This window comes from Littorina saxatilis, linkage group LG14 (assembly GCF_037325665.1).
Source record: "Littorina saxatilis isolate snail1 linkage group LG14, US_GU_Lsax_2.0, whole genome shotgun sequence".
In the NCBI taxonomy this organism is placed as follows: Eukaryota; Metazoa; Mollusca; class Gastropoda; order Littorinimorpha; family Littorinidae; genus Littorina; species Littorina saxatilis.
Genome location: NC_090258.1, coordinates 41,822,047 through 41,846,715, shown reverse-complemented (window position 1 = coordinate 41,846,715; position 24,669 = coordinate 41,822,047). Strand labels below are relative to the sequence as shown.

The following is a 24,669-nucleotide window of genomic DNA, read 5'->3' as shown; positions in this document are numbered from 1 at the left end:
CAGGTGTCAGCTGATCCCCACAATGCCGTAGGGTAGGGCCTGAGACGCCGTCTGGGCCAGCCGCTTTCCTGCTTTTCTGTTTGCGGAGAAGCAGCCGGACATCCCGCTCACGGACAGTGAAGGGGGGAGGCAGGGGGGACGAGGGGTCGGGGAATGACGCCGTCACAGGGGTGTGGTTGTCGCGGTCAAAACGAGCGTAAAACTCGTTAAGTTTGTCAGGGAGGGTGGGGTCGTCGGCTACTGGGGGGCTCTTCTTCTTGTAGTTCGTGACCGCCTGGAGCCCATGCCACACAGCACGAGAGTTGCCGGACTGGAATTGCTCCTCCAGTTTGCACTTGTAGTCCCACCTCGCCTTACGCATCTCCCGCTGGAGGTCGTACTTGGCCCGCTTGAACTGCGCCTCGTCACCGCTCTTGTGGGCGTCGTCCTTGGCCTTCAGCTGCTTCTTCAGGACTGAGGACAGCAGTGAAAAAAGTGGCCACATGGCAGGTACCTATTCGTATTGCTTATAGTGTCTGCAGTGCAAAAGACAGATAAACTGATGGTAGATTTCCAAATGAACACAGTGCCCTATGTACTGCTGATTTACGACGGGCAAGCAACAATTATGCTGATGAAATTTAAATGTGTGTATGTGTGTACGTGCGTGCTTGTGCGGTTTTGTCACGGTATGTTTGTGAGTGTGTGTGTGTGTGTGTGTATGTGTGCGCGTGCGTGTGTGTTCGTGAGTGAGTGTGTGTGTGTGTGTTTGTGTGTGTATGTTTGTGTGTGTGTGTGTATGTGTGTGTATGTGTGTGTGTGTGTGGATTGCACAATATATCCTTTAAGGACAACTACACCAACAACAAATACAGTCATTTTATCTGTTTGCTTTCTTTTGAACATTATATATGGAGTTGATATGATGCGTTAATTTTAACTGTGTGTGTGTGTGTGTGTGCGTGTGTGTGTGTGTGTGTTTGTGTGTGTGTGTGTGTGTGTGTGATGGAGTGAGTGAGTTTGTGTTACTGTTTGTTGATTTCTTACGGGAGCCTTGAAGGCTTCGCCTCTTGTTTTATATCTGTGTTCGGGGTGTGGCTGTTATCATCAAATCACCGCGTGACCAAGTAATTAATAAATCTATTTTGTTTAAACACACACACACACACACACACACACACACACACACACATACACACACACACACACACACACATACACACACACATACACACTCACACACACCCACACCCACACCCACACACACACGCACAAAGTAATTTGTATATATATGCATACTAATAGCGCTGTTTTTTTAATGCAACCAAATTGGTTCAGCGAAGTCAAGTGGCTTCGATAGTGCAGTGAACAAACATCAATTTCTATTCGTTTAATTAATAATTAAATGATTTTGGTATTTTCAAATGATGTCATGGATCGACAAACACGTATGAATCTGACAATGCTGATTGTTCCTCTCACGTCTACAGTACAGTTTGTTTCTAAAACTTATTCAAAAACACAGGATCAGCAGAGGTAGGTCCCTGTTTTTTCAATCAAGCAATCTGATAGTATCGGTATCGTGTCTCATTAAATAGTTGTGCGGGTTTGTTGTTCACGTGCTCGCTTCAGTGTGTGAATCTGGGACAGGGACTGACAACAAGTGCTCGTTATAGTCAGGTGGTCGCTATGAAAAGCTGCACAGTCCAGGAAAATCGCTTTGAACTTCGGATAAGGCGCTATATAAATAAAGAGAATAATAATAAAAAAAATGGTCAGGGGTACTTTGGGATGGGCGCTGAGTGCAGGTGGTCGTGTTTAAGAGGTAGTCAGCCAGGTTATGTTCGACTGTACATCAAACCGAAGCTCGCAAGAAAGTAAAAATATTCTCTGGCGCCGTGTGGTAGGACAACTCCCAAATCTGTAACTGGGCTAGACATTGGACGTCAACAACACCCGCACAGTTATTTAATAATATACGATACCGACCCAGTTTTTTTTTTACTGCAGATTTGTTGAATTCACCGAGACAAAATTCGTTGTCACTTCCTCAGAAGAAATGCAGAGAAAGTGACCGAATGTTTAGTGACCAGAGTATTCCCGTTATGACGTCATTTCGAACTTATGACGTCATTTCGAAGAAAGGGGTCAAAAAGAGACGTCCTAAATAGTTCAAAAACGAAACAGAAAACATCAGATAACAAAGGGATTTAAGCGCTGTGAAAAGTCACTTTTAGATAGTTCATAAAACGAATTAGAAAATATCAGATAACAAAGACAAAGGGAGATAAGCGCTCTGAGTAGACACTTTTAGATAGTTCTCGAGGTCATCATGCCTAGAAATTATGTTAAGAATCGAAGCTCTAGCTTCAAAACTTAAAAAGAAATTAAAACATTTTTTTTTACCCGAACTCCACTTCGCTATGACCTTGAAATTTGACAAAGGTCAACAAAACTTGGGCGTGTCTGAAAATCATCAAAACCTAGCAGTGCGTGAATTTTGAAAGAGAAATCTTCAACAGCCTCTTAGAAAAACTCAATGTGAATTAGGCAACAGCATCAGAAGACAAGACGCCTCAATGTGATTTGTTTCAAAGATAAATGAATCGTCAACGGCATCATAGAAAACCTCAATGTGAATTACCAAAGAGAAATGTTCAACAGTATCTGAGAAAAACTCAATGTGAAGATTATCATCCACACATGACCTTCTGCACGGTCATTTCTAAGACTCTCCACAGCTCAGCTGAGTCAAAAATCGACAGAAAAAAACACTGCACAAACACATGCAGATAAACATAAAACACATACAACAAGCAGACACAATCAAACAGTCAATATTTACATTTACAGTAAGAAAGCATTTTTAGGTGGATACAAACTCAAATAAGTGATAATGGTAATATAAATGCACCTTCACAGCCACAAAACTAAATATTTTAGTTCTCAAAATGAGCTCTTTACCATTTCGAACAGCAAATCTGTCTCACTTCTCAATCTTATTTAAACAAAATGTATCAATTAATCCAATTGTTATACAATGTGTCAGTTTTGAAAGAAAACAATCACACTTTAAATATAACAAATATAACGAAGTGTGGAATCTCTTAGGCCAAAAAAAAGGTCTGTTTACGGTAACATAGGCAAACAAAATAGGGTCGGTAGGTCGGAATTTTTATTTTTTATTTATTTTGTTCTCCCAAAAATCATGTTTTTAAGTTATTTTGCCAAAAAACAAAAACTTTTTATTTTCTTATTTTTTTTTATTTTTTTATTTTTCCTTTTTTTCTTCTTCCGGAAATGCCCAAAAAAAGTCTAGGGTCGCGCGAAAAAATAGGGTCGGTCGGGATACCGTAAACAGACTATTTTTGTTTGCTGGCCTTAGAATGAGCTTAAAGGGAGAGAAAATGTCCCTTCACAGATAGCCCTATTTGGGAAATCAGGTGGAACTGATTCGCAAAGTGAAGCTACCCCCCGACGGAAAGAGCATATCAACAGAGAAATTTAGTTTTACTACCAAGAGCAGACACGTGTTTCGACACTAATGTGTCTCATCGGTGGTCTGATGGTAGAGATAGCGAGAGTTGTCAACCCATGGTATCCAACCAAGAAGCAAACCACTCTCTGAGTGGAAGCTTTTGTTGGCATGGGAGACAACACTCGTCTGACAATCCCAAGAGAACCTCTGTGAAGGGAAACACTTTGATTTAAAGTCGAATAGTGGAATCTAAATTTGTCAAGAAAGAATGTTGCAATGTATACAAGTTTTAACCAAGAAATATAACATTCTCCATGCAGGTATTGTATTTCTACACCCCAGTATCACCAAATCATTTGACGTTATAACTTTTCTGCAGTGTGTAAATATCCAACCATAATCAGAAATATTCCGTCCATTTCACAAAATGTACATATGGATGAATAAATGAATGTATTAAAAATAACAGCCTGAATGCAGTATTCTACAAGTTATTTAATATTGAAAAAATCCTGGCTGAGAATCAGTAAGAATCAAAACAAGAAGAGCAAACACTCGATCGAGTCACTTTCGCAGTTCTGAATATTATATGAGGCATCAGATGGACAGGAAGAAATTGCTATTCACAACACAATGAGTCACGTTCACATAAAATTTGAGCCCGGTCACTTTTATAGTTTCCGAGAAAAGCCCAACGTTAAGTTGTGTGTTGCCGAACAGAAAAGGCTAGTTATCTCCCTTGTTTTTCTGATAACGTTCGTAAAAGGCTACAGATGTAAATACTTTGATGTAAAGAATAATCCTACAAAGTTTCAATCACATCCGATGAACTTTGTCAAAGATATAAAATGTCTAATTTTTCCTTTGACGCTGACCTGTGACCTTGAAAAAGGTCAAAGGTCAACGAAACCATCGTTAAAGTGTAGAGGTCATTGGAGGTCACGACTAAACAAAATATGAGCCCGATCGCTTTGATAGTTTCCGAGAAAAGTCCAACGTTAAGGTGGTGTCTACGGACGGCCGGCCGGACGGCCGGCCGGACAGACTAACACTGACCGATTACATAGAGTCACTTTTTCTCAAGTGACTCAAAAATAATGAATGTCTGTTTTTACATGTTCAGAAAAATATTTTCAAACCACCATTTTCGTAATCCTGAATGACACGTTCTCTCTATTGATCTGATCAGTTTCACCACTCCAAGACGTGTACACGCCATGAACAACCTCTGGTCTTGTGTTGCATGGAAAGCATTCTCTAGGTCACGGGGGTCACGGGAAGGGTCTTGTGTTGCATGGAAGACGTCATCTAGGTCACGTGGGTCACGGGAAGGGTCTTGTGTTGCATGGAAAGCATCCTCTAGGTCACGGGAAGGGTCTTGTGTTGCATGGAAAGCATCCTCTAGGCCACGTGGGTCACGGGAAGGGTCTTGTGTTGCATGGAAGGCGTCCTCTAGGCCCCGTGGGTCACGGGAAGGGTCTTGTGTTGAATGGAAAGCGTCCTCTAGGTCACGTGGGTCACAGGAAGGGTCTTGTGTTGCATGGAAAACATCCTCTAGGTCACGTGGGTCACAGGAAGGGTCTTGTGTTGCATGGAAAGCATCCTCTCGGTCACGTGGGTCACGGGAAGGGTCTTGTATTGCATGGAAAGCATCCTCTAGGTCACGTGGGTCACGGGAAGGGTCTTGTGTTGCATGGAAAGCATCCTCTATGTCACGTGGGTCACGGGAAGGGTCTTGTGTTGCATGGAAAGCGTCCTCTAGGCCCCGTGGGTCACGGGAAGGGTCTTGTGTTGAATGGAGGGCGTCATCTAGTCCACGTGGGTCACAGGAAGGGTCGTGACCTGTGACAATCGACAGGAAATTGAATGAGGAAACACAGAAACCTATAAGTCGTTTCCATCTGTAGTTGCTCTCAGAGCAAGTTTAAAAAGTGATTTTACCTTCTTCTTCTTGGGCACCACCACCACCCCCACCACCAACACCATCTACACCACCACCACCACAATAAACAAGAGAAGAAGAACAACAACACCACCTTCATAAACAATGTCGCCACCATCACCACCATACAGAAGAACAACAACACAATCATCACCCCCACCACAACAATCACCACCATCACAAACAACATCGTCACCACCACCAAAAAACAAAACAAAAGCAATAGCACGAACAATGGCGGCAACAGAAGTTTCACACACATGCACACATCCACCACACAATATCACCAGAACACGTCAAGACGGAAGCACTTCCTGACTCTCACCTCTGGGTTACGACAAGTCAACTCCCACAGTGCCCAGCATGGGTCATGCAGTGGCCGACAGGGGACAACTCCCTGGTCAGCACCGTTCACGTGTAGATGGAGACTTCCGTCGTGAACAACTCTCACCCCCACACGGCTGTCTGGCGGTATGTTCTTCAGGGCCTTTCCTATGTCAGAGTCTATCTGAAACCACAAAGATCTGGATGACTGCTGAGTTACTGGGGTTATGTTATCACTGTACTTTGTTAGTGGATACTGCTCACACGTACACAGACATACACACACGCAAACAGGAACACACACGCACTGTTACACACACACACACACACACACACACACACACACACACACACACACGCGCACTGTCACAAACACACACACACACACATACACACTGTTACACACACACACACACACACACACACACACACACACACGCTCACACACACACACACACACACACACACACACACACACACACACACACACACACACACACACACACACACACACACACACACACTCACACCAGTATTGACGTCAACCGGTAGTTACTGGTATTTTACCGGTTGAAATGAGAAAATACCGGAAAATAATTCGCTGCCTGTATAACCTACCGGTTGATTTTTAGATCTACCGTTTTTTTCGCTGGTAAAACAACAAAACTAGTACTCTGAGTTGGACTCTTACTGGTTCCAATGACTAGCCTACCTTTTTGGGGGGGGATAGTTTTAATCATAAAAGTTTGTGTACTGGTTTAAAATAATATTAGCGCCATCACTGACACACACACACATATTTTTTTATTTTTTATTATTCTCTTTATTTATATAGCGCCTCATCCGTGTAAGGAAAATCTATATAATTTTGGATGATTAATGAGATGAGGATGATTATAATGATGATGCTATGGATTTCCAATTTGGAAAAAGCGCTTTATGCCGTGTGAGATGGAATTTTTTACACAATATATCACGCATTCACATCGACCAGCAAACCTCAAGCCTGTTAGGCGAATGTTCACCTTTCGCGGCCTTTATTCCAAGTCACACGGGTATTTGATGGACATTTTTATCTATGCCTATACAATTTTGCCAGGAAAGACCCTTTTGTCAATCGTGGGATCTTTAACGTGCACACCCCAATATAGTGTACACGAAGGGACCTCGGTTTTTCGTCTCATCCGAAAGACTAGCACTTGAACCCACCATCTAGGTTACACACACACACACACATACACAAGCGTTCGCCAGCAGGAATGACAATGAACGCAACTCACCAGATCACCATGGTCAGAGAAAGAACCACTGTAGACAACCACAGCACTCTGCCAGCCCCCAGCCCCGCTTGGCAGTCTCAGGCTGTCTGGTGATGACGTCACCACTCCCACACATAGTGCCCACCCTTCTCTTTTGCCTCTTTTCGTTATGTGGACCTATGTCAAAGGGCAGACAACTGAACGATGAAGCTAACTGAATACATACCATGAAGAAGAAAGAAAGAAAGTAAGAAAGATGGAAGAAAGGCAGGATAGAAAGAAAGAAAGAAAGATGGAAGAAAGGCAGGATAGAAAGAAAGAAAGAAAGAAAGAAAGAAAGAAAGAAAGAAAGAAAGAAAGAAAGATGGAAGAAAGGCAGCATAGAAAGAAAGAAAGAAAGAAAAAAAGAAAGAAAGAAAGAAAGAAAGAAAGAAAGAAGGAAGGATCTAGAAAGAAAGGAAAAGACAAACACAAAGAAAGGAAGACATAACGAACATCAAAATGGCAGAAAAAAAAGAAAGAAAGAAAGAAAGGAAGACAGACAACAGAAGAGAAGAAAGAATACTTGCTTTATTCCGGCCTCGCTAACCGTTTGGGCTTTACAAGGATCGAATCTCGTGACTATGAAAACGTGTCCGACAAGGTGAATAGAATCGTGTGTGTGTGTGTGTGTGTGTGTGTGTGTGTGTGTATGTATGTATGTGTGTGTGTGTGTGTGCGTGCGTGTGTATTTGTGTGTGTGTGTGTGTGTGAGCATGTGTACGTGTGTATGTGCGCGCGCGCGCGCGCGTGTGTGTGTGTGTGTGTGTGTGTGTGTGTGTATGTGTGTGTGTGTGTGTGTGCGTTTCACCTCATACAGCTTGTTGACCTCCATGGGGTCACGTGACATGACGATGCCATTTCTCAAACCACGGCTTCGATACTCTGCTGTCTGCTGGTTGTTACTCAGCACGACTTCCGTCCCGTGGTTGTCATGGAAACAAAAGTCCTGCAAAGTGACAGCAACATGTTGTTAATGGATTGTAGAATTAGAATGACAACTGATTCCCGATACCTACGTGCGTAAATGTACGAACTGCACATCTTGGTACTTTCTGCACTAATTAGGCGAAATAGCACTTACAGCGCTCTCACTGATTGTGAAGGTCACTTCAAACACGCGTGAGTGTGTAGCCGGTACGTGCCAGTGCGTGCGACGTGCCGGCGTCAGTGCGTGCGTTTGCGTGTTTGCGTGGGATGATGATTCTATTCAAGACGAGAGCCTGTGGAAGATAATGTCCTCAGTCCTCATGACATCAGTGCACCAATCATGACCGAGTGACCATGTTTTTTGTTGAGCGACAAAATCATCATCCTATTGCTTTGTCTATCACGTATGATCGAGAGCTTTTGAAACTACATTCCAACGCTCACGTACAGTCGGTACTGATGGTGATGATGATGAATGAGGGAAAAAAAAGAGTACTACAAAAAGAACATCAGCATGTACAACAACAACAACAACAACAACAACAACAACAACAACAACAACAACTAGCGTTGAGATGAAAAGTGGAAGAAGAGGAGGAGCGGTCAGTCAAGCGCTGCTCCATAGCTAGTCTGTGCTTGCAAAAAGTTGGCTGTTTGAATTGGATATATACATACGGAAAATGAGACCGTGGCCCGAATGCCCTTATGTGTGAAACTTGACGGCAGATCCAGTCAGCCTGACCTCGTCATTACCTGTGCATGTTATGTTTCGCATGCACTGTTTAGACTATCAAATAGTGTATGCCCCAAATATTCCCTGTGGTAGCAACAACATTGGGACAGTCCCCTTTTTACCCTCCGCTCCCTCCCTTCTCCTCCCTCCACCCTCACAAGAAGGCTATAAGTGCGGTGGGAATTCCCATGGAAGGGAGAACTCATTAATATAATTGTGTTGGTATCTGCAAGCTGAAATGCCTACAGCTTGTCTGTTGACAAACGACATTGACAACTACAGGAACTGAGATGAAGACAGGCTTAACATGAACTCTGACCTCGGTCTGTGGGTGTGTTGGTCTGGATGGCTCGGTCACAGGGGTCTCCCTGGGCGGTGCCTGGTCACAAACATCGCAAACATCAGTTTTTCAAAATGTATTTCTCCATATCCCGCCCTAAAATGTATTCCAAATTTAGATATCAATCAGAAGACTAAACAGATAAACACACACACACACACACACACACACAGACACACACACACACACGCTCTGAACATGTGGTTAAAAGTTGATGTTAAAATTGAACACAGAGAGCAGGGCTCCCCACGGATGCCCCTTCTAGTGCGTCCCGGGACTCCCACTTTAAATTTGTAGAGGGTCCATGGACCCCCACAGCAGAATTTTAGAGGGTCCCAATGGTCCAAAAGCCGAAAAGTCCCAGTGTACTTATAAAACATTGTGGTTACGTATAGTGTACTGCGAAGTGTCTTTTTCATTGGAATATTCCAATGAAGTACAGTGTACGTATATAGGCTGCTGCACCACAACCGTTTCACATTCCCTCTGAGTAGCAGAAATTCTCAGGCTTGTAATTTAACATGAAATTAGTTAAAGCAAAATCTGATTTTAACTAATTTTATCAACCTCAAGAAGAAAGGTTTAATTATACCAGTCAATTCTGCAAGCATCATTCCCAGCCAAAGGGTTTAAAAAATGCTTACTATAACCTGTAAGCAACTGAACATATCTCAAAAAGTATGTCAATAGCGAAGATTGTTTTTGTTATCCTTTGTTTACTCACAAATGCGTGTTTCATAAGGGGCCCTCGTCTATGTCCAACTTCATGGACTGGTTTTCAAATCGTTAACTTTACGTCTTCGATATCAAATAACCAAAGGGAAGTAATCGCTCTTTATGTATACGGCATGTGTAATAGAGTAAGCGAGAGTTGTACGGAACCTTTTCTCCTGGCACCTGAGAGAATAACGAGCATTGAAATGAACAAGCGACTTTCATCCTCATTATGTCACACGCTTTCCTTCTTTGCCACTACTAAAGCAAACGTGTGCAAGATGTAGAGGTTACATGCCGAGTCTCAGTGATTATTAAAAATAATGGTCGAAGTTAGCGGATCATGAAAAATGCGAGCTTCAGCGAGCTTTTTCATGACCGCGAACTGAGACCATTATTTTTAATAATCACTGAGACGAGGTGTGTAACCTCTTTATTCCTCCTTTCTTCAGTTATTCAAAGAAAACAGGAGTTTTTGTGCGAAAGTTTCATCGAATCCGACTCACTCAACCAGTCAACCTGCGCAGGCGATCGATTGATGCGCGGTTGTATAGTTCCGTGCAAATCATTCCATTCTGTTAACACTTCTTGTCAGTTTCCTTGTTTTGGACTAAAATCAAGTACACAGATATGCTGTTATTCTGCTGTGGCGGTAAAGGCAGGTATTGTGTGTTCTGTTTATGTTTTAGTATCGCTTAAGATAATGTTCTTGCGTCAAATGGGACTAGCAGACGAACTTTTGCACCCGTGTTCCAACGTTAATTACTGTATGAAGTTCAGTTTTCTGGGGAAAATAGTGTATGAAACCGCTTTATGTTGTTTAAATTGATGAGATGTGTGCATTTGATTGCGTGTGATCTGTTTATAAAATGAAATATTGTTGAAAACTGACCGTCGGATTGCAGTCAGTGTTGTCGAAGAAACTGAGTTAAAAGAAGGGGAACTACTCTTGTCGCGAGAGTATGAGTTACTTGCCTTGGGAATTTGCTTGTGATGAACGGTTTGTGCACAGCAGATCTAGATTCAGAAAACAACCGAACTCATGGATTTTATATGGATATTCATGTGTTCAGGCCTGTAGTTGTTAATTTAAATGCGGTATGTTTGTATTGTTTGCTCCAGAGATGTATACTTCGTACGTATAGAGCGTTCGGAACTTTTCAGTCGCAAAAGTAGTACCGAAACAGAACAGCTTCTCAACCCATTGCACTATCGAGGATTCAGGCTGTTGCTGGCTCGTTATTTGTTTGGTTGCTGGGTCATTATCGAAAAATAACTAGCTCTACAAGTTTACAGAGGTAAAGAAGCAGAGGGGGGAATAATGTATGTTACGCGCTTTGGAGCATGTGCAAGAACGGATTCAAACTCGAAATCGTCCCCCCAAAAACCCCAAAATGCACACACGACTTTTATTTCTCCTGCTGTTATCGTTTCTTCTCTTTACAAATTCTTCAACGCTCAGAATACTGAAAACGGCATCCCAGACGACAGTACTGTTTCCATACGCGAATTTAGCTGCCCTTGGAAAGTGGCTCGCTCAGGAGGCCTGTTAGTCTGACACTATAAGGACAGAGTTCTGAACATAGATGACAAAGACCCCGGAAAGAACAAACATTTCGCGGATGCAGACACAGAAAGACGTCATGAAGATTGCGATGCTTCAAAAGATACAGACTGTGACGATGACTGTGACGTCATTCACATATTCCGAGACGTCATTTATAGTTGTTCGGTCACTTTCGTCAAAAAGTAGATCTCTCCACAATGGCTGCTCCTGTGTTTAGGTTTATCAAGCGTGAGTACGCAAAACGTGTTTGTTCTCTCCTCTGTTGAAGCTGTGAGACATAATCGCCATTACGAGCTAGTCGTGTGACAGAGAGTTTTCTTGCACACTCGACTGCTGCTGTTTCACTCCGGCTAAAGCCGTCGTGAAACATCTACAGTCTCGTGTGCAAGAAAACTCTCTGTCACACGACTAGCTCGTAATAGCGGGTAATGTCTTCGTCCTAGACTTGTCGCCGTGAACATCTTTGCATGCGCTGGACAAGACTTCATCCTCGTCAAAATCGAGAGGGGTTCACTGGTCCGAGGGTTCACTAGTCCGAGGGTTCACTAGTCCGAGGGTCCACTAGTCCGAGGGTTAACTAGTCCGAGGGTTCACTAGTCCGAGGGTCCACTAGTCCGAGGGTTCACTATAGACGCTTGAACAAAGGATATTCAATTTGATTTGTTTTTATTTTGTGTGTGTGTGTGTGCGTGGATGTGCGTGTGCGTGTGTTTTTCACTGCTGTGGGAACCAAATCGAAGAATATTTTCATAAAAACACTGAGTTGTTTTCATTCAAAAAGATAATGTGGTGTTTTATATTTTGACTGAAGAAATCTCAGACTATTTCCCCCAAGAAACTTAGTTATTTATATTTTGACTGAAGAAAGGATATTAAATTTATCAGGATACCGCCCCGACTGGACAATTACGTGATCGAACTGCCTACAGTTTTTAGTCATATTATATAGCACCTCGGGTTTCCTTTTGCCCGTGAGGGTCAATTAGTTATCCCACCGACCTGAATTATGGAGAGGATCGAGCCTGGGTTGAACTACAGCCTCACACATAATTTCATTGAAATCGGTTTTCAAACATCGGATATCTATTTGCGGACAGTCAGACAGACAGACAGACAGACACACACAGACACACACACACACACAGACACACACACACACACACACACACAGACACAATGAAACCTATATACCGCCTTTTAAAGGTGGTCGTCTACATTTTTGCTTTTTTTCAATAATCTTATGGTTAGATTTCGCTAAAAAGTTATGTCAGATGATGAATGAACCATGGGGAAAAAAGTTATAGAAAACAATATATATGTAAAAACAGATTTTATTTTTGGGTAGCGTGACTCACGCTTCCAATATTTTGTTTTCTGTTTGCTGAGAACATGTGCTTTGCCTAAAAATACTGACCAATCAAATTCATGTCACAATGCTTATAGCCACGCCCAAACAAGTGCTGCAACAGTTTGACACGGGAGCGCTGTCCACGCTTTTATTTAAACGCACGAAATGCACGGGATTTGAGAGGAGTTTTGCGCTTGGAATTTTCCAAATAAGGATATCCTACTATGAGTACTACGCTGGAATACTACAATGAATTTTCAAACGGCTACACTGGCTTCGTCTTTCCTGATCGAAAGGGGGTGTATTGTTGATATTTGTAGATAATAGACTCTGCATTTTAATGGTCAAATGGCGATTTCGGTATAAAAATGTAGACAAGGACCTTTAAGGGGCGGTATAATAACTGGACGCTGCCCTACACGCCACCAACTGGAACATCAAGCGTCTGTAGTAAACCCTCGGACTAGTGAACCCTCGGACTAGTGAACCCTCGGACTAGTGGGACGAACTGGAAAATCAAGCGTCTATAGTAAACCCTCGGACTAGTGAACCCTCGGACTAGTGAACCCTCGGACTAGTGGGACGTTCCCGTCAAAATCGTCCCTGCGAGCTTCGATGGTGATGCTTTTAATTGATGTTGACCGAAGTCGTTGACACGCAGCTTCTTCCTGCTGTGTGAACGCGGTTCTGTGCCAAGAACCCACGTTCTTTGGAAGTTTTCTGAGCCTTTTTACAAACGCGTTTTGTTAACAGTGATTTGAACGACTACTTGGGTTTGCATCCTGGCAAGTTCTACGAAACATTTTCTCATCTTGAAGTCTTATCCCGGTGAATGTTCTTTTCCACTCTCTTTGTCGGCAGTGGTTTGCCTGTTCCGTCCACTGCTTTGCTGGATCTATGCTTCTGTGTTCATTCAACGCTTAAGTCGCCCGGCACTGTTTTCCCGAGCAACCAGTGCTTTTAAGTACATAACCTTGTCGGGCACAGCTACTTTTGCATCGCTTTTTAACTTCTTTCCTTCGCGCGTGAAATGGACATTGGTGCTTGCACGAGACGTGAACAATCTGAAAAACCGTTACGTACCTCAGGTACGAAATAGCGGACGATTGCAGTCTGAAAATTGTATCTACAGTACGCACGATAGAAGAAATTTATTGCGTCCCAGGACCCGCTCTTTTTAAGTCTAGTGCGTCCATGAATTTTCAGTACGTGTTTTCGGCTTCTAGTGCGTATAGGACGCAGGGACGCGCGCTGTGGGGAGCCCTGGAGAGGACGGGATGAGAATGATTGATATGTCGTTAAAAGAATACGTTTGTCCAACAACATTTAGAGTTAAGAGCACTGGAATGTAATCCTCGGGTCACAGATTCGATTCCGGCAAACCTTATCATGCGACAAGGGAAATTAACGTTCGTCTTTTTCTAGAGATCATTACAACATCGTTATGTGGGAAACTTGGAGGCTCACATCATGAGAAACATCTGCGAAATCCTCAACGTTAAAGCTTTTATTTCCAAGGGCAGCCATTTTGTTAGCTAAGATGAGTATGGAAAACATGCATATACCAAGCGCCTCTCACCGTGTCTGCGAACCCGTTGAGCATAAGCTGGTAGGATGCTACGTCATTTTCCAGAACGCTGCAGGCCTGGTTGCTGTCCTGCAGCTGTTTGGTCGGGTCCTGGTGACGTGTCTTCTCTCCTTGCAGCTCTTCTGCTAAAGCGCTGCAGGCCTGGTTGCTGTCCTGCAGCTGTTTGGTCGGGTCCTGGTGACGTGTCTTCTCTCCTTGCAGCTCTTCTGCTAAAGCGCTGCAGGCCTGGTTGCTGTCCTGCAGCTGTTTGACCGTGTCCTGGTGACGTGTCTTCTCTCCTTGCAGCTCTTCTGCTAAAGCGCTGCAGGCCTTGTTGCTGTCCTGCAGCTGTTTGGTCGTGTCCTGGTGACGTGTCTTCTCTCCTTGCAGCTCTTCTGCTAAAGCGCTGCAGGCCTTGTTGCTGTCCTGCAGCTGTTTGGTCGTGTCCTGGTGACGTGTCTTCTCTCCTTGCAGGTCTGTCTGCAGTTGGTCATACATGAGCTCTTGTTGCTCCATCTGGTGGAAAGGGCAGACAACTCATTATTATTACTGATATCTGCCATTGTTGGGAGGACAATGGTACCTGTCATGACCGGCCCTCCTACAGCTTCAGTCACAACGAACCCACAACGCATTTGTGCCACGACACCACAGCAAAGTTGTGCACATCGTGGGTCATCGGGGGTCGTCGGGGGTCATCGGGGGTCGTCGCAAGACAGTCGTACGAAAATGTAAAACATCGTGGCATCGACTTGCCCTCGTGGGGCAAAATTGGACATGCATCGTTTTGTTGCACGATGTTTGGTGGTATCTATGTCCTGTGGCTGTCGTGAGTCAGTCTTACGATACATATCTTGTCATGGGTATCAACATATCCTGAGTTTGTCTCACGACTGTCTCACGACCGTCTCAGAACAGTCATGAGACAGTTGAAAGATTGTCTCACGAATATTACATTTCGTAAGAGATTCGCACAACATTGCAAGTCTGTCGTCCGTTAGTCTTGCAACATATTTTCGTTTTCTGAGGGGTATATAGCTCAGGCGAATGAACGCTTGGAAATACAAACTGTCTCGCCGCTGAGAGAGGATGGCTATTCCACCTGAGCGACTACGCCTGGCCCTGCTGAGGGGGTGCCAGGCGGAACTCCAGCACAACCTAGTGTACATAGTGCTGTTGGCGTTGATCCGGGGGCCGGCGTCCCACGAGTGGCCCACGCCTGTTGTGCGAAACACAGCCCCCCGACAATGCCCGACAACTCCCTGACGTGCGACATAACCTCGACAGTGTGTTTCTTCTGTCGTGTCCCCATCGCCAAACCATCTTTAATATGTCGTAGGCCTTGTGACTACTCGCAAGAGATTTCGGGCATGTTGCAAGATCTGACCACGACAATTACTGTATGGGTCAACCACGACAACATATCGTACGATCCCTGGTGTCTGGGGCTTTAAAGGCTCAGTAAGCCTCCCGTTAACCATCACAGATACTGTCAGGCTTGTACACACAGTACAAACACCCTTTCATTTGAACACTTACCGCTTGAGAACATTCGAGGTGCCCTCCGTAAAGAGCGAGCAATTTGGAAAGAATTTATCTTTGCGTGGTTTATCTTACCCCTGAGCCATCGTGAACCCTTGTAATCCAGTTTCTTTTTTTCACAATTTAGCCGCCAGTTTGTGATTTCCATGCGAATCGCTGTAAGCTTATCTGCAATTGCACGTGACTGTGTACATTTGAATCTAAAATGCAACAATGACTCAAACGGCTGTAAACCAGCGGTTCAGAGGAACTGGCGCTAGGCAGCGTCGCCTGCTACGAGAACCACGACCTTGCGTGACCCTGCTTCCGGGCTATCTTTTTTTCTTGAACCTTCAAAACTTCGTATTGTTCTGATCTTGTCTTGATGAAAAAAAAAATTTATGATTTAAGAATGCTTGTGTAACAAGCTGTCAATTTATTATTTAGATTTTAAAAGTTAGGTCAGTAGCGCAAAAGAGCACCGTCCAATTGTCTGCCAGACAATCCGCAAAAATAGATTCTTTGAAAATTGCTCGCTCTTTACGTAGGGCACCTAGGATGTTCTCAAGCGGTAAGTGTTCAAATGGAAAGGTGTTGGTACTGTGTGTAAAAGCCTGACAGTATCTGTGATGGTTAATGGGAGGCTTACTGTGCCTTTAAGCTACAGTGAGCACTGATCCTATACTGCAGGTGTCCTTTCACCACAGATAAGTTCTAGGTATGTTCGTTGACATAAAGACACCACGAAGTGTCCTTGATTTAAAGGTGTCTTTTCTTCCAAGAGGGTTTTCATACCAGGTACCACAGACTGTAGTCCAGTGGAAAACCCACCCTATAAAACCCACCCTGTAAAACCCCTCCAATTGAGATATGATACCGTTTGACCTCCCAAAATCGATTTTTCTTATATTGTCAAATATTTTGCTTGTGTTAATGTCAGAGTGTGTTGAAAAAAGTGTAAAACAAAATAATTGAACGACTTTATAAATAATGACATAGACTTTTCATTATTATGGAATGCCAAGATTCATATAAAACAAGGGTTGGGTACGTCAAAACATTATGAAGGTTTACTTTTATTTATTTTTGGACAATCCCAGATTGTGAATACTTTGAAACAGGCTTTACAGCGCTATCGTTTTACGCATGTTTACCAGTTCTTATGCCATTTATCCACACGGGGAAAACGGTTCGTTTTGCTTTTCGATGAAAAGATGTCTGGTTTGATGTTTTGTGTGGACTCTGCTTTGCATTGTGTCAATGTTTTGTTAAAATCGAGCGATTGATTTAGTAATTGTGGTCCCAAAAATGGTTAAAAAAACCGATCTGTTCCATTCTTCAAATATAAATACAATTATTCGCATTTGTTGTTGCACATTGCCTGTAAGATATTGAGGCGGCACTGTGCTGACCCCATTTTTAATCAAAATCATTGAAATCTGGATCAGCCTGAAACCTTAACAATTATTTGCACTGACCTCTTTCACTTTGGAGAGGATGTCATCCTTGCATGACGCAATCTCAGCCTCGTTCCGCTTGATCTGATCGTCTTTGCGGTTCACTTCCTGTTCCACAACCTGCACACGGTGTCGCTCACCAGCGAGTTCCTGCTGTAAGGCCGTCACCTGTTGAGCGAAGTGAGCGCGTTCCTGTTGTAAGGCCGTCACCTGTTGAGCGAAGTGAGCGCGTTCTGACTGAGCCGAGGTGAGGTCGCGTTGTAGCTGTTGGACATTCTGCTCGAGGAGCTTGATCTGTTAGACAAGCAAAACATGGATATAAGGTTTCTGCTTCACACAGTTGCTTCAGAGACGCACAATATACCTTATTTCTATTGTTGACCAAAATATGACATTTTACGCAGATCAAGACAGTCAGTGTTCCTCCGAGACCGCGCTAGCGGTCGAGGTGAACAATGACTGTCGAGATCTGTGTATTGTCATATTTTGGTCAAAAATACAAATAACATTTATGTATCGATCGATTCTGGTTAGAATTCCTTTTCGTTTTTACGATTGAACGCACACAAACAGGAACTATTTTGTAGTCTCGGCTGGCCGCCTAAATATGAATTTTTGCCTGCCTCTGACGTCACATGGTTTAAAGAAGGGAAATCTAATGTCCAATCCATACATAGTAGTATGTATTGATTTATTGCGTTTCTACGGGTCACATGACGAAACTGTAACTAACCATTGGTCAAACATGCACCCTATTGATATATCGCAGGAAGTCGCCATAGCCAAGTGATATCTCGCAGGAAGTGACTAATCACTTATGGGCGCAATCTTTAGACGGTCACTTCAAAAATAGTGGAGCGAGATATTTCCCATAAACATTCTTTGATGAAGAATTGAGTACACAACAAGCGAAAAGGCAAATCGTCAAAAAAGAGAAAAGCATGCCCAATCTTTTGTTCGCAGTTATGTGTCCTAGAAATTGGATCTGAAGTCTTACCGACGGGGGTTGCATTGAATGGCAATTTAGCAGAAAAACAATAAGAGACACAAGCAGCAGACACTTGTGAGAACTGGATAACTTTGACAACAATTTGAAAAAAGATTTCACCCCTTAGCGAGATAGAATCGAAAGTGTCTGCAGGCACAATGGTTTACACCGCACCAGCCCTGAGATTAAAACATAACTGACCTGACGACTCGATGAAGAAACAGAGGGAATGAAAGGGAGAGACTGGAAGAGGAAGAGTTGAGTCACATTCACGGTGCATAATTCCCACCTGGATCATTGCGACTCACGCACTGTTACATAATCGCAAGTCATTCAGCAGGGACAGCCTTGTGAAAGTAATAGACAATTCTCTAAAATTCTGATCACTTCAATGCCAATCGTTCAGTGAAAAAGACTCGAAGCTAGCGGCAGGACGCAGCCAGGCTGTGATTGGCTAGTTATTATGACGATCGGTAAAACACTATCAAAACAAGCAGCAACATCATCCGCTAGCAACCTGCAACACCCTTCTTGACAAGTGCCCTATTGAATGTGATCGAAAAGAGGGTTTTTGTTGCCAGGATAGAATTCTTGAAAATAACTAAATGACACAAAGAGACAAGACTCGCTATAGATAGATTTATAAAAAAACAAAAACAAATGTGACAAAGGATATAAAATGACTGTTTTACCTGGTCTGGAATCTTCAGTAGTAATTGCATAAAAAAGTCTGATATCAATTATCATGTTAACTTTTTCTTAAAATGGGTTCGTTCAATCCTAGTTTGTTTTTAATGGACAAAGCAATCCTTGGACTGACAGAAAAAATGTATTTTAAAAATGTCCAGTTGCTTTTACTTATTTTTCTAATTGGAAGAGAATATGCACTCTTTTCTGTTCAAATGGGTAGAGGGCGGAGGTAGTAAAAGGATCACATTTCAAGATTTTGCGCGACAAGAGGTGTGTTTCTTTTAACTGTGATAAAGAGCGAAAACTCAACTTGGTATCAAACACTATTTCTGAACACTGGAACCACTACTTTTTTTTTCCTTTTTTTCTGTCTTCCAAACTTCTAATTCAACTTCAAAAATGATTTTAAAAAAAGTTGTTTTTTTCTGTTTTCACCAGTTAAATCACTATGTTGGATATTCTATTTTGCTTCCCTATTTATCTTCTTAAGTTTTTGATCATCTGATTACCTTGCTTTTCTATTTGGAAGATAATATGCACTCTTTTCTGAAAAATGGGTAGGGGGTGGGGGTAGTAAAAGCATCACAATATAAGATTTTGCGCGACAAGAGGTGTGTTTCTTTTAACTGTGATGAAGAGGGATAACTCAACTTGGTATCTAACACTATTTCTGAACACTGTAAACACTTTAGCACTTTTAATTTATTTGTTCTGTCTTCCAAGCTTTAAATTCAGCTAATGAAATGAGTAAAAAAGTGGGGTTTTTCAGAATTCACCAGTTAAATCGCTATGTTGGATGTTCTATTTTGCTTCCCTATTTCTGTTCTTAAGTTTGTGATCATCTGACTACCCTGCTTTTCTATTTGGTAGATAATATGCACTCTTTTCTGAAAAAAATTGGTAGGGGCTGGGGGTAGTAAAAGTATCACAGTTCAAGATTTTGCGCGACAAGAGGTGTATTTCTTTTAACAGTGGTAAAGAGGGATAACTCAACTTGGTATCTAACACTATTTCTGAACACTGTAATCACTTTAACACTTTTAAATTATGTTTGTCTGTGTTCCAAGTTTCAAATTAAGCTTCAAAAATGGGTAAACAAAAATGGTTTTCTCATAATAAACACAAGTTAAATCATTATGTTGGATGTTCTATTTTGCTTCGCTCTTTCTCTTCTTAAGGTTTTGATCATCTGACTACCCTGCTTTTCTATTTGGAAGATAATATGCACTTTTTTCTGAAAAAATGGGAAGGGGGTGGGGGTAGTAAAAGCATCACAGTTCAAAATGTTGCGCGTTAAGAGGTGTATTTTTTTTTAAATTGGTAAAGAGGGATAACTCAACTTGGTATCTAGCACTATTTTTGAACACTGTAATCACTTTAACACTTTTAATCAATGTTTGTTGGTGTTTCATTCTTCAAATTGAGCTTCAAAATGGATACAAAAGGATTTTTTTCCGAATTCCCAAGTAAAATCACTTTGTTTATTGTTCTATTTTGCTTCCCTATTTCTCTTCTTCAGTTTGTGATCATCTGATTATTATTTTGTTTACATTTTCACAGTACAATATTGCAACTTTTTCAGTAGTGTTTGTGTGAAAAAATCTGATACCTATGCTTAAACTTCAGTCGTTATCTTAAATATTTGCGCGTTAAGCCCTTTATATTTTGTATTTTCCTGATAAAGCAAACATTGAACTAACAGAAAAAGTAACTTTTAAAACTACCTAATCACTTTGAAATTGGGCCTCCATAGCACAACTTTTTCTCCACTTTCTTTAAGTACTAACCTCTTTCCCTTTGTTGCGGATATCATCGTTGCATGACGCAATATCAGGCTCGTTCCGCTTGATCTGATCGTCTTTGTGGTTCACTTCCTGTTCCAGAACCTGCACACGGTTTCGCGCAGCAGCGAGTTCCTGCTGCTGGGCCGTCGCCTGTTGAGCGAAGCGAGCGTGTTCTGACTGAGCCGAGTTGAGGTCGCGTTGTAGCTGTTGGACATTCTGCTCGAGGTGCTTGATCTGTCAGACACGCAAAACATGGATATAAGGTTCCTGCTTTGCACAGTTCCTTTTGAGACACAGAAAGCGGTCTGCCATGTCGTGGATGCCGTTTGACATCGGCGGTTGCAGAAACGCCAACACTTGTATTTCATATTACTGGTAGCTATGCCGTCATTTTGGTCATATTATTAACAACTATTTCGTCATTTTCGTCATTATTGCTAAAACCTTTTTCGTCATTTTGGTAGTCGTCATTTTGGTCATATTGCTAAAATAAATGTCGTCATTTTGGTCAGATTGCTAAAAACTATGTCGTCATTTTGGAATATTGCTTAAAATATGTTGTCACCTTAGTCATTATGCTAAAAATTATGTCGTCATTTTGGTCAGATTGCTAAAGACTATGTTGTCATTTTGGTCAGGTTGCTAAAAACAATGTCGTCATTTTGGTCAGACCGCTAAACTTTCTCACAGTGGTGTAATCGTTACGTCAAGAACTGTAATCAATTTTCCATCAATTGCCGAACATTATTTAAGGCCAAATAAGACCTAACAGCAACCTTTCCACTTTCTATTTTCGACAAATATTTCGTCTTAGGTTCCAAAGAATCTTTTCTGCACAGACCAAACAAAATTTAACCAATTCCAACCTGTGGCAGTGACTATATTTGGCCTCGTAAATTGTGACAGCGAATTGAAATTAACTTTCTGAACAATAAATCTAAGATTGAGTTTGCAGTGACCTAAAGAACTGAGGAATGTAAAATCACACAAACAGAATCGTAGATAGGCCTCAATAATATTGGACATGGATGCTTTGTCACAAATAGGGTAGCACGTACGGTTCTGTAGGCACGTAAGGAAAAACGCCCAACTTTCCTTGAGTTTTGTGTGTGTGTGTTTGTTTGCTTAACGCCCAGCCGACCACGAAGGGCCATATCAGGGCGGTGCTGCTTTGACATTTAACGTGCGCCACACACAAGACAGAAGTCGCAGCACAGGCTTCATGTCTCACCCAGTCACATTATTCTGACACCGGACCAACCAGTCCTAGCACTAACCCCATAATGCCAGACGCCAGGCGGAGCAGCCACTAGATTGCCAATTTTAAAGTCTTAAGTATGACCCGGCCGGGGTTCGAACCCACGACCTCCCGATCACGGGGCGGACGCCTTACCACTAGGCCAACCGTGCCGGTCCTTGATGGGTACCAAATCCAAAAACAAAGAGCAGGTTCAAAATCAATTGTCTGTGCACTTAAAAGACCGTTTGGTCGATATATGTTTTGTCAATAGAACACGTTCCAATAACTTACCTTTTTTGTTTGTGTATTCTTGTGGGGTACCACGAAGAACAATTAGATATATAAAACACGAAATAAATACCAAAACCATTCTAATCAGTATACTCTCTCTTCTGTACCAAGTCAATCGCAGGCATGTTAAAACTAACTATACAAAATATAGGTATTTCTCATGAAGTTTTGTTTGTAACATTATTGTTGGTCTTTGATCTCATATTTCCTTCGTTTGAAGTTAAAAAAAAGCAAACTTGTTTAAATAAACCTTATTCTGCAACCAAGAGCGATAATTGTCGTCTGGCATAGCCACAAGGGCGTCACTCACATGTCAAATGCGTCTTGTAGATAAAGCTCTTGATACACTTTACTCTGATATAGAATTTTCAATAACTTTGCTTGGCATGCCCTAACAATCTGTTTTTGAAGTCAGCAGTAATATTCTCAAAGTTGTTACTTATTCCTTACCCGTCCAGTGGTACCATCGTCAACAGAACTGCACTTCCCATTTCCCAGTTCCGACAACGCTTTCTTAATCCGGGTCACCTCCGCTGGGTCGATCGCTAACTCTATTCTTGACGTGACCTTGACATTGGCTTGCGAGGAGATGTTGCGGTCAAGGTCCTTGACAAGCGTCTCCATGTCAGGGGTCATATCAGTGACGTCATCACGAGTAATGATCGCTTCGGATCGTGCCACCAAACGTTTGTGTAACGTCAGCTTCCCTTGTTGACCCAACTGAGTGTTCCTGACGTCACTCACCGACCGCTTCTCGTCAGCGCTCGTCTTGACAATCATGTCGTTCAGACGTTGGCGACCTGCCTTCTCGGCTTTCTCTATGTCGTCAAAGGTAGCTGTTAGCTCAGCAATGGCGGCCTGTTTTTGCTGGTCTATGTCTGTCAGCTGCTGATCCAAACGTGTGATGTCTCGCCTCACATTTGTCTCTCGGGTAGTCAGGATGGCCGTCAGTTCTTGAAGCGTAACTCTGACCTCTCCCACTCTCTCTTCCAGATCCTTCACATCCGGGCACTGACGGTGAACGGTGGTTGCACAACGCAAGCAGACGGACACTTTGTGTGAAGGACAGAACACTTCCGGAAGTTTGTCAGAGTGGACTGCGCATGCTTGGCGATAGTTGGCGGCCAGTTTTTCCTCCGTCAGAGAAGTCAGCTCCTCCGTGTTGTGTAGTTTGGTCGCACCCTGTTTCTTGTGGACCTTGGTACACTGCTGGCAGAACATGTCTCTACAGTCCATGCACATAGAGACGGCGGCCACGTTGTCACAGACACAACACACGTGCTGCTCGGAAAGAAGACGGCGGGCCTCTACCAGCGCACCCATTGCCCTGTCTGTCAGGAAATTATCTGCGATGTCTGCTAAACTGTTCCCGCTTTTTATGTTTTTCTCGTCTATCATAGGACAGCGACAGAGCGGACACAGCGCCTCGTTTTGTGACTGTAACCATGACAACAGACAATGGCGGCACAGCATGTGACCGCAGGGAAGAACCTTGGGTTCCTTGAAGTGTTCGTGACAAACACTGCACTCCATTTCATCGGGCTCTACTGAAAGCGACGCAGTTGCCATTGCTTGCACTGAAAGGGAAAACGCAATCGGTTGAAAGCCAGTAGTTGTACATCATATATTAATTACATCCGGGGTTTGTGCGCAGCTACCCAGCATTGTAATAAGACAGCCACACAATGTACAGAGAAGTCAAAACATAGTAGAGTAGTAGAAACTGACACTGATATCCAGATGCCTTGATACAGATAGACACACATTTAGACACATAGACAAACAGTCTCAACAACCTCGCAGACTCGGAGAGAAATACTGACAATTTCAAACGCGAAACAAAGAGAAATAAGATGAAACCGGAAGAACATAATTGTATTTTATTCCCAGTCAGAGTGGGTGGATTTCAGCACAAGTGAATAAAATACTACAAGTTCACATCACTGTTCATTGGCTCTATCGACACCCGTTTTTAACCGCTTGCTTCCCTTTATAGGATGAACCGTCCATAGATCGTTGTCCTCCCGAACAAAATCCTTTGTATGTTATCGAGCATAGAAAGTTTGGGTAGGGAAATCCTTTCATGCAATGACGTCAGAGCCTTTCGGCGATTGGTCAATGTCGGTCCCGCTTGAAATTGTCGCTACTTGATATTGCTTTCCAAACGTATACGAAGTGAACGGGAGCATATAGGGTCAGTTATCAACCTAACTTACCTCGAACAGTGAGATAAAACGAACAGTACACACATACGAACGGAGAGACTGGTAAACTCGAGTTGTCGCAACGCTCGAGAACTCACGTGTAATAATTATTTCAAATTTAAATCTCCCTCGCCTACAGTGCGACAGAATAGCTCAGTTGGTAAAGCATTCGATCATGCGCTATTCCTTAGTTTTGTGGTCCCGGGTTCGATCCTCTTTGACTTTTTTTCTTTTCTTCTGAACTCTTAATTCTTGTTTTTTTGTTAAGTTTCTT

At 42.7% G+C, this 24,669-nt stretch overlaps 2 protein-coding genes across 2 annotated transcripts in view; both read right to left on the bottom strand.

Moving 5' to 3' along the window:
* LOC138947803 (uncharacterized) overlaps positions 1-24,669 on the bottom strand; it is a 217,600-nt gene that overhangs the window by 50,709 nt on the left and 142,222 nt on the right. The window lies entirely within an intron of this gene.
* LOC138947804 (myosin heavy chain, striated muscle-like) lies at positions 1,313-23,085 on the bottom strand. Its single transcript, XM_070319362.1, has 8 exons — positions 22,642-23,085; positions 17,220-17,492; positions 14,233-14,736; positions 9,004-9,063; positions 7,833-7,970; positions 7,004-7,159; positions 5,725-5,907; positions 1,313-5,299 (listed from the first exon to the last, which is right to left on the bottom strand). The coding sequence occupies exons 1-8, from the start codon at positions 22,969-22,971 to the stop codon at positions 5,267-5,269; spliced, it is 1,677 nt and encodes a 558-aa protein (XP_070175463.1). The 5' UTR covers positions 22,972-23,085; the 3' UTR covers positions 1,313-5,266.

Bases quoted from the DNA above. Each gene is read 5' to 3' on its own strand.
- LOC138947804 (XM_070319362.1), bottom strand. From the start codon at position 22,971: ATGATTGTCAAGACGAGCGCTGACGAGAAGCGGTCGGTGAGTGACGTC. The intron at 9,064-14,232 runs GTGAGAGGCGCT...GTTTGTGACCAG, and splicing joins TCAACGGGTTCGCAGACACG to GCACCGCCCAGGGAGACCCC. The intron at 5,908-7,003 runs GTGAGTTGCGTT...TTGTGGTTTCAG, and splicing joins TCTCTGACCATGGTGATCTG to ATAGACTCTGACATAGGAAA.